Raw genomic sequence first — 10,723 nt, 5'->3', positions numbered from 1 at the left:
AAAGACACCCAAACTATTCTTTGTTCCTCTAGGGGGCCGCATCTCTGTGACCGTTCCCAAGCAAACTTTGCATCGCTGGAAATGCACTACTACACTTCCACTCTTTTCAGAGTTCTCTAGTGTGTCACAATTTCTGTGCAGTTGCCATTGACATTATTTGAGCCTCTGATTTCTGGTTTCTTTATTTCTTAAGCAGTATTTCCAGGTGTACCTCTGAAAACCGCTACAGTAATAAAACATACACTGGGATGTCCAACGTGCCATATTCTCGCATCCAGATCATTCATTTCCCTAATTTTGCAGTCTTCAGCCTGAATCTGTCACCATTTGGACTGTTCGAGTTGCATAATTTGTTAGGTTATGCTATATTACATAGGGAGGTTTTCTGCCGAGCACCACAGGACTGGAGAGGGTGAATGTTAGTTTTTCTTACCTGACCTTCAGGGCTGCAGCATCAAAGTCGAAGATTTCGAAGTCTGGGAAGTTTAAACAGGATACAATATGTTTCATTTACGTTGCGATGTAACCTATGGGTAATGAAAGTGCAATCCGTCACCGGTTTCTGTCCACTGAAATAAACATAATCTGGAAACTTGCTTACACGGTTCGTACTTATAATCAACCATTAAAACACAACCACAATACCCGCAAGTGTAGCAATCTGTATGCAACTGCCGGGTAAGTGTTTAATTCAAACAGGTTTCATCATCGACGTGAATCTTCGTGGTCATTTCCATGACTTTCAATTACGCAAGGCTAGACCATCTTTTCAGCTCAGTTATATTTGAAATATGCATCTCCTATCCATTAAACGATCAAAACAGAGGAACAGCAGACGGGAATCGTATATACTTAAATTTCCTCATCCTCAAAGGGATCTTTTTCAGGATAGTCTCCAATCTGCAATACAGGTTGCGTCAAAAGGTCAGATTTAATGTAATTTACAGCACTACCATAAATGATTTCACCTTTTCATCCCAAAACATTTTTCTAGGGGAAGTTGGTCGAGGAGAGGGATGCAGTTGTTTTCCACTAATCATTTCTAATATTTATGAAAATGAAATTTCAAAAATTTGAGTCTTGGTTCAGCCAGACAAACTGAAGTCAAAATACACACCCTGTGGCTGTAACCCTCATAATCACTAAACTTAACAGTCGACTTAGAGGAGCTAAGTCCCGTTTTTAGCTTTAGCAACGTGACTGCCTGAACAGAAAGTCTACTCTTCTTCATTTTATAAATCTTTAAAAGCACACTGAAATTGGATGTTTGTTTGCCACATTCTATTCAGCATCTTCAACTTCTCATAACTATCGAATAAAGACTCCATAACTTGTATATGCGGCTAATAACTTTACTTTTTGAAGGTAACAAGTGTGAATATATTCATCTCAGGAACGATAGAACCATATAATGTTTCAACTCAAGCATAAAACAGATACAAGACAACATTAACTGCAAGTTTGTTAGAGAATTGAATATGACAAAGATCCCGTTGTACAAACCTTTACTTTGTCTGGTCGAACCATTGCACCATGAAGGGGAGGGCAGTCAAAGTAACGCTTCCCTTTCACCCTGCAAAACATATGAGAATAATTTGGTTTAGATGCGGCAATTATTATACACCGTAGAAGAGTCCCCCAAATATAACATTTCTTCAGAAGTAAAATTGCAAGAAATCAGGTCAAAAGAGAATGCTTGTGCCAATGCACAAGACAACGATTTCTAGAAAAAGAGAAACTTTAGCAAGGGACCTTTTAGAGGCCTCTGGCCAAGTATCGTACTGTATAATGCAGCAGAGCAACTACATTATTTGCTACTCAGGACTGCATGAGTTCCATATGCCTTGTCACCTGTCAATTCATGTCTTATAATTTCAAAATTCCAATTTTTCTTTTGATACATTATTTTCTCATATAAATGAAACTTCTCCTGACCTCTTGTGGAAGCAAGATTTCATGTAGATTATGCGTCACCAGTGCTTTGGCAGTAACTCTATTCTAATTAATTTGGTGAATGCATGTAGCAATAGCTGGTTATGTGCACCATTACCTGCCCCCCAAGAAAAGAAAGTCACATTTCACAAAGATTATACGATCTCTGCCATAAATTTGCGTACACCCATTTTAGATCATCAAATCTAGATTATATGATCTCTGCCATAAATTTGTGTACACCCATTTTAGATCATCAAATCTAGAGCAGTAAACAACTCTAGGCTTATAGCAGTTTGTACAGTCAATTGACTAGATATTTAGTTAGACCTAGAGAAGAAGAAACCTATATGCAGCTGCTGTTGGGAAACAGGATAGCCAATACCAGATTGAGTTTGACCATAAAAGAAGGAACAAGTAACTAGTTTATTATCTAAAATTTCCTTCAAAATAATTAATGCAACTAAACATAGATTAAGCTTGTGGATGCAAGGGTTGAAACAGTAGGTCTTCATCAGTACATTTGCTAAACAAGTAGTATTTAAAATTACTAAATGAATAGAGCACCAAAGATTAAACAAGAACCATGGATCAAGGAAAGTTAAGACACAAAGAAATTTAAAACTTGGGCAATAAAAATTAATTTCCGACTACAATAAGCACCAAGGGTGAAGAGTTGGCTCGCAAATGTTCTACAGTTCAAAGTGGACATCTAGACATGGCAAAATCTTCTAAATTTAAGGATAGGCTCAAACAAGCCAATACAAGATCTCTCCTTAGTGGAAGTCCCATACTATCTTTCATGGGGAGGCAAGTCATTCACAAAATACCCGCATAGCACATGCTTCCTCAAAGAATAAAAAAACTCTCTACTGCTAGTTACCACTAATAAAATATATGTATTGCTACTTCAAACTAAAGATTTAGATAAGAAGTATGTGTTTCTGACGTACATGCCATCATGTTTTCCTACTGGTTCATCAAACTGAACTCCAACCCAAAACCCCGGTGCAAGTGTTTCTGCCTGACCAACAAATTTGACTGTGCCTCTTCTCTCTCCAGGGTCCACTTCACATCTGTCCCCTATCTGCTTTCACAAAGAAAACAAAACCGTGGTCAAACAAATTAACAATAACACTAAATTATTACTCTTCAATGACAGAAAAAGTTTACATAAAGAAGTGCGGAGAAGAACACAACTCCTGCATCATCACTGGAAAAAAAAGCAAGGGGAGAATTTTAACAAATTTAACAACCAAAGCACCGTATTCAAGCTTATGAGACCCAGGACTTTTAAGGGTCGGTTCAAAAGACAACTGGTTGTTGCTCTCTGTAAACCATAACAGAACCACAAGTCCAATATAGTTAGCACAAGAATAAGGCCAGAATTGATATATCAATCATTTGGAAATTTGAAACCAAATTAGTATCCGTTTCTTCTACAAATAGTTTGTAACAGGTAGTAACACAAATAAACATATTAACAACCAACTATCAAGTATCAGCAACGACAACTAAGAAATGAAAAGTAAAACTTACTACAGATTATGTATCTTCGACTTACTTACAAGTCAAACTATCAATGATCCATTCAGACAACAAAACTAATTTACAATAACTAGCTAATTCATGCTAAGTTGAACCTTTGTTTTTCTATTTATTTGTTTATCTTTTCTAATTGAGGTTGGAGGAGCTTTTAGTCGCAGGAAGATACATTGTCTGAAATTGTTTAAAAGGACATCTGGATACAAGGAAATTTCTTTGGGTACTATAGTTTAGTCAAGTATTTGATTTTGTATATTGCATCTTCTATGGCAATCAGCACACAAACTCTCTGCCAAGAAATTGTGTATAAATAAATGTGCATAACAAGTAATCCTCAATTACTGTGTAATTAAAAGGCTCGCCGTTAGAAAACTGAAGTATGGTCAAGAATGTATTTACTACTTTAATATGAATATGCAATAGACATATTAAGTTGGAAAGAGAACTGCAATAAAGAAGGAGATCAACTAACCTTGATTTTTGCACAAAGATCTTCTGTGTAGTTGTCAGATATCTGTTTGACAAACCCAAGTGGGAAATGAATAAAAGACCTAGAGTCACAAAATATAGAGACCGTGACACGAAATTAAAGAGTAAATAGTTCAGCGATTGGAATTATCTAGTGCCAAAACGCTCTTCTTAAAAGAAGCAGCAAGGCGAGGAACTAGCTATATTTTAGTGACAATGAACTACTTAAATGGCAGTAGTTTGAAAACTGCCTGAGATTGCCCTTCCAAACATTCACTCTAGATGGCTCTAAATTTGGTATGACACGAAAAACTTACCCTTCATTCAACAAAGAATGAAACAGAGAAAGAAGGGATTGAATCCTTCCTCCTCTTTGTTCCTGAAGAGGTGGGTAACAGGGCTGGATATCCGGGAGAGAAAGGGTGAATTGGTGGAAGGGTTGTAAGGCTAGAACTTGTCAAGTGAAAGTGGTTGCTCTGAGGATGGGAGCAAGGAGACTAAGGTGCCGTTTGGCCATAAATACCAAAAACAAATTCACATTTTTTGGAATTTTTGAAGTTGGAGTTGTGTTTGGCCATAGTTTTTGAAATTGTAATTTTTGGTGAAATGTAGTTGTAAAAAAGTGAAAAAAGTGAATTTTTTTTTTGAAAAACAAGTTTTTTGAGTTTTTGGTATTCCGGAATACAACTTCAAGTTGTATTCGGAATATTTATGGCCAAACGCCCAAAAGTGAAAAAAATTTGCAGAAAAAAGTGAATAATTTTTATGGCCAAACGGCACCTAAATATGCTGGGAAAAGGGAAAAGGGGGTGAACAAGTTAAAATTGGAGCGCTCGGGTTAACGGTTAACCAGCTAACATCTAAAATATAGCCCATTCTTTAAGATCCTAAGCAGTAAGCAATGACATAGTAAATTAGAGGGGACAATGTTGTGTTAAATTTGAGTAAAAGTCGAGGAAGTTTACTTTCAAGCTTTTATAAACACTTGAATATTAGTAGAAAAACTTACTTTAGATTCTTGACCTGGCGGTTGCTTAAGCGGCAGTGTTTCCTTGAATTTTCTGAAAGTACCTAGAAAGTCACAACAACCTTGTCAACTCTAGGACCCATCACAAATAGCTTCATGACATCACCAGGCAAATCATTGAGTTTCAACAGTTACGGCTTAACTTTGTTGAATGACTACAATTTAAGATATTTGCTATTAGGTGATGCCGGCCCCAGTGAAGGTTGCGCTGCCTAGCTGGGCCTCTAGACGAAGGAAGAATATACATAGGACACCATACATTACCCTGGTATCCATCATGTGGGTAAATAACAGAGCTACATTTGAGGTATTCTCAGTTAGTTGCTGGTACACTGTGCACCCATGGAATCCATGTTTGTTTAGAAGATTGGATGTAATTTGTAGAAACCACATTATTGTGTAGGTTCTCTACTTGTTAGAATACGATTTATATACGAGAGTATTTCCACATTAATAGATTTTTTTACTTCATTAAAACAAAGACATTTGCTAGCATATGGCAGCATTTGTTTCCTCCAATGAAAATTGCGTTAATTAAAGACTAAAAATTTACTGTAGGGAATCGCAAAATTGCTACTGGCTGTACTTTCTCTTTCATATAACAAAGGATACAATCTCGCGGCTACTAACTTTGCATCTAAAAAAGAGACTGAACATGTGTCCATTTCTCTAAGTGAATCTTTTAACTGTGGCATGATAGACAGCTCTTTATGTAATAGATACGCATAAGCTTGTCTATTTTACCATCAAAAGATCTCAGAAAAGAACGTCCAAGTTTAAATCAAGTTACTTGTCGTTATGGTTTATCCAAAGATATCTAGGTCAGTGCACCAAAGGGTGTGACCTAGCAGTCAATGAGGCTGGAACTGACCATGGAAGATCAGGGTCCAAATTCCAGCATAATAAAAACCGCGGAGTATTCTTTTCTGTCTAAGCCTTGGTAGATACAATTACCTGCTACTTTCGCTGGTGAAAGGTAGCAATATACAATGGATCAATTGAGATGCAGGCAAATTGGACCCAACACCACCATTTAAAGAAAAAAAAAATATATCCAGTAAAGAGGTGGAGATATCCTTCTTTTGTTCTTTTTTCTTAAAGTACTTTTATGTAATTGTCTGGTTAAATACATTGTTTTCCTTCACTAAAGGAGATAAATTACTTGACCTTTCAATTAAGCTTTAGAGATATCTTTATTCTATCACTGTTTATTTTCTTACTTTTGCCCAACAACCAAATATAAGGCCATTAGCCCTATGAACATTGTTTTAAGACCTATATAAGACCATAGAACTAGGCTCAAAATTCTGTCCCTTGTTACTCCCCCACTTTGATCATCATCCTTCTTCAATTTTTTTTTGTTTTTTTGTTTTTGAAGTTCATTTAATTCAAAATGTAATTATGGAGAGGAGATGACAGAGAAGAGCATCAGTAAGGAGAAAAGGTAAGATGAGACTGGAAGAAACAAGAGCCGGAAAAGCAGAGTAGGGAAATGAAAATCAAAGTCTTGTACATAGAATAGTAGAAGAAGAAAAAGAGGGATGTCTTCCTCTTTTTTAACTTATATCTAAAAAATGTCAGCCACCCATCCTATCCCCTAATTGAAAGGTGCACAGACTGATGAATGGATAAAAGTGCTGCCAAATTTAACTTCATGAACCATGCAGTTGGATATTTAAGACATAAGTCAACAAGTCAAAAATGACAAGAAAAGTATCTTTTGTCGATTAAGAGTGTGATTAATTAGATAAAACTTTGCATCCTAGCCTAATGGCAAAACAAAAGATGTCTGATTGGATAAAAAATGTTGCTATAATATCTATAATCCATTGTACTATGTAGTTCCTCCCCGGTTAAACCATAATAGGTAACTTCTTAAGTAAAATTAAGATGTTCACAGTGACTTATGTCTGAAATTGAAGGAAAACCACTTATCTAAAGAGTATTAGTGTTCTACCTCATCTTAGGACCACAAGGGCAGGGAACTGAAGCAACTTGGGGAAGATCCATTCTTTTCCCAAGGCTCTGCTTCTCACAGAATTATTTTTCAAATATTAGGTCGAAACACAATTACCCTCTAATGGGACTTCTGGGACGAGTCAAAACACATTGTCCACTAACAGACCCCAATTGCCAGGGAACAAACTGAGGAGTAAATTGACGTAAAGAGGTATTGCATCCGAGTCAAGGAGAAATCAAATTAGAAAAGGCATTATTATAACAAATATACCAAGTGAAAGTCGTCAACATTTACCACCAAGTTTCCCATAAGCCTCGTCAGAGATCGTATACTTCTCCACAAGTGATGTGTCCTCGAGCCAACCTCCAGAAGTCACTGACGATGGATCAAGATCAATGACATGCAGGCGAAAACTGCAAAGACTGACTGGTTAATTCTAAAGTATAAGTCCATATTAGTTCAAGTTCTTTCTGCACAAAATGCCGACAGGATATGATTCCAATAGCTACTACAAAGAGTTGGTTTTCTAGAAAAGGATAATTATAATAAAATAGGTCCTCAACCAAAAAAGTTTTACTAACCCATCCAGTGGGGAATAAAAACCAAGTGGTCTCGCATTATCACTGAGGACTGAGATTTTAGCACCAGATTCATCATAGAGCTCTAGGGACATCGAATTGACCGATGTACCACACTTTTTCCAGAGCTTCTCTTTCACGGCTTCCACTGTCATCTGAAAACAAAGAGAAATTGGACTGTAATGCACACAACTGCTAAAACAACTTTTTTTTTTTCTCAACGAAACACATTCAAAATGAATGAAGCGGCAAAATTGATGATGGACTTTTCAATCATTATTTCTATTATATCAAAGATGAGCCATTTCGAAGTCTATGTAATAACAACTCATCGAGAAGTCGAGAACAATTGTAAAGCCGATCATATGTCTTTGCAAGTTTGTAATTTAAGTTCTAATTAAAATTTCGGTCTAATTTATGACTATGATTCTTGGTGTAAGAATGACTTTGGGGTTTAAAAATAATAACAGTTCATGAGCCTGGTTACTAGTGGAATATGAGAACATATTATGTTTATGGCTTGTTTTAAGATGGTAGGGAAGTGTCGTACACTCTGTTACCTACAATTCTCCACATTGACCAAGAATTCATATTTGAAGTATTTTTCAGAGCAGTAAATAGTACGTGACTCTATTATGCTTTTTGAGACAATGCTGCTAGTATCATACATATAGTTGCAATAAGGAAGTAGTAATTGATGTATCAGAATAACAGCAGGACCAATTGCATTGAGATGAACCTGAAGAGAAAAACGGATTTCAGGCGAAAAGGTCTTCATATTGGAGTGAGTGACCCGTAAAAGTACGGATTCATCTCCCTGAAACTGCAACCCAGATGCCATTATCCTTCTAACTCACCCCTGGAATCAGAGCAAAACTCACAGGTTGAAACTCAGATCGAAGAAAGACAATAAAAAGCCATAATCATCATAAGTAGTAATTCTGAATGTTACCTTAAAGCCGCCGTTAGAATGAGGATTTTAGTACTCTCCACGGACCACAGCACCCAAAGAGAGAGAGAGAGAAATCAGAGTGCTCGAATTTGAATTTTCCTTTTTCTTTGTCGAGGGAGTCTGACAAATCAGTGTGGCTTACCTTTTACGACAAAAATGTTTGAAGTTGGATGCGGTTGTAGTGCTCGAAATGTTGCATCAGGGTAGGGCCTGTACCTGCTTCCCACGCCTAGGACTAAAGAAATCTTTTCTTATTCATGGGTTCTTTTTGTGTCATCAATGTTTTGAATTTGCAATTTTCGTCCCTTTATTCTTTTTTAAAAAATTAAATCCAACCATTTTTTGAAAAAAGAAGAAGCAAACCAACTAATAATTCTCCTAAAATCAACGTAAAAACCATATTACTTTTAGTTCTTAAAAGAAAAGTCGTGCGTTAAATTAGCTTTAAAAAAAAAATAACAATAATGATAGTATACACAGTTTTAATCTCACGAGTGAGGTTTAGAAAGGGTGTTGTGTACGCAGTCTTACCCCTAGAGCTGTCTCCTATAGACCCTCGATATGTCTGGAATATTAGTGTAATTAAAATGGTTTTTTATGTTTAGCAAGTGTTTGGTTTGAATTTTTAGCAATCAAATTATGGTTTCTTTAGTCCAAAGATAGAGTTGTCAATAGGTCATGATTTTATTTCTGTCATATCACTTTTTTTTGTAGAGAAATATTTTTTGCATTGTTATGGTGGAAGAAATGATGATTATTTTTCATGATAGGTATGGTGGTGTTTTTGTGATGTCAAGATCAATTCTTTGGGATCCTTCCTTTCTTCAAACGGAACGAAAAGAGATAGAATCAGGCCGATTCCCGAAATGCCTTTCTGGATATTCCTCAATGTCCCGCTATTCACTAACGTGAGAAGCGATGATTAATCATTCGCTTCCTAAGAAATCGAAGAATTTCTTGGGGAATCCTTCCGGCATTACGACCTTACCACAACGACGCCGTCCATAGATCAAATTATTTCGTGGATTGGATTTCACTTGACCGTCTACGGTTCCATTGCGTGTGCTCGTGTAGAAGTTTTTGTATAAATGTATCGCCATGCTATTAAGTATTTTTATTTAAGTTCTTTTCTTTCTAAGAGGTGGAATAGAATAACCGGTTGAAGCGATCATACGTCTTAATGCATCGTATGTCCCATAATAGGTCCCATTCTTCTACTCTTTCCCGGAAGTCGATGACTATTCATAGCTATTACCTTGACACCAAAGAAGAGTTGGAATAGTTATATGTTGGACGTATGTGGGTGTATGTACGTTGTATGTCCAATGTACTGGACATAGAATGACATACAAACTAACATACGAAATACATACATCTACATACTTATATGTTTTATGTATGTCATTTGTATGTTTTTCTCGGATATATACAATAACGTAATTGTATGTTATGTGTATGTCGGATGTATTTTTGTACGTGTTTGTATATATATATATATATATATGTTAAATACTATCACTAATTTTTAAAATTTTGATTCATCCATTAAAGCAGGATTAGGACCTATTTTTACATCCTTATCCAAAGACAATGTGATTCAAACACAGAAGAAAAATACAATAAAAAGCGACTCAACTTTCAATTGTTATTCATGAGAATTTCAATAATGTTATCCATAACTTCTTAAATATGAGAATCAACTTATGTCATGTAACTTTGTTAATAATGATCAAATAGAAATATTTTTATCATAAGAATAATCATAAATACTATAATCTACCAATATATTGAGCAAATAATAGTTGTTATATTAAGTGACATTGAACTATCAATAATGCTTTTTTTTTTTTTTTAGACAATTGATCAACTTTTGATGTGTTTAGAATGAAGGAAAATATTTTTTTAAAAAATTAGGTCTCTTTCCAATGTTTGGTTTTTATGAATATTTCATAAGAAAAATGTTTTATATTTAAATGACAAAAATGATTTCTCTTATTTTCCGTCATAAGTTATTTTTCATCATAATTTATTTTGTACATTTTGCTATTTTGTTATCTTTTTTTCTCCGTACATTCCTGCATCAATTACATTTCTTTTTGAGTGGAGGGTTTATGACAAAACAACCTCTCTATGTTGCAGAGGTAGAGGTAAGTTTTGTTAACATGTTACGCTCCCCTGACCTCAAGCGTTAACTTTATATCATAGCTCAAATTAACACTAAAAAATTGTGATTAATTTATAATACTAAAAGGTTTCATCGA

The 10,723-nt window shown here is 35.5% G+C and overlaps 1 protein-coding gene across 2 annotated transcripts; it reads right to left on the bottom strand.

The window, feature by feature from the left end:
- Positions 1–532: 532 nt before the first annotated feature.
- Positions 533–8,665, bottom strand: LOC132056160 (tubulin-folding cofactor B). 2 transcript variants are annotated; one of them, XM_059448241.1, is made up of 10 exons: positions 8,620–8,665; positions 8,463–8,507; positions 8,250–8,369; positions 7,514–7,665; positions 7,227–7,345; positions 4,955–5,016; positions 3,950–3,991; positions 2,886–3,019; positions 1,504–1,573; positions 533–900 (listed from the first exon to the last, which is right to left on the bottom strand). In XM_059448241.1, the coding sequence occupies exons 3-10, from the start codon at positions 8,349–8,351 to the stop codon at positions 853–855; spliced, it is 729 nt and encodes a 242-aa protein (XP_059304224.1). In that variant the 5' UTR covers positions 8,352–8,369; positions 8,463–8,507; positions 8,620–8,665; the 3' UTR covers positions 533–852. The 2 variants fall into 2 exon arrangements, with proteins under 2 accessions (XP_059304224.1, XP_059304223.1); XM_059448240.1 differs by lacking the exon at positions 8,620–8,665 and having other exon boundaries at positions 8,463–8,609.
- Between the last annotated feature and the right edge of the window lie 2,058 nt (positions 8,666–10,723).

The sequence above is a fragment of the Lycium ferocissimum genome, chromosome 5, assembly GCF_029784015.1.
Source record: "Lycium ferocissimum isolate CSIRO_LF1 chromosome 5, AGI_CSIRO_Lferr_CH_V1, whole genome shotgun sequence".
Classification (NCBI taxonomy): Eukaryota; Viridiplantae; Streptophyta; class Magnoliopsida; order Solanales; family Solanaceae; genus Lycium; species Lycium ferocissimum.
This window is presented reverse-complemented; position numbering and strand designations above follow the sequence as displayed.

Bases quoted from the DNA above. Each gene is read 5' to 3' on its own strand.
- LOC132056160 (XM_059448241.1), bottom strand. From the start codon at position 8,351: ATGGCATCTGGGTTGCAGTTTCAGGGAGATGAATCCGTACTTTTACGG. The intron at 7,666-8,249 runs GTTCATCTCAAT...CTTTGTTTTCAG, and splicing joins AAATCCGTTTTTCTCTTCAG to ATGACAGTGGAAGCCGTGAA. The intron at 1,574-2,885 runs GTACGTCAGAAA...TATGTTTTGCAG, and splicing joins GTAGGAAAACATGATGGCAT to GGTGAAAGGGAAGCGTTACT.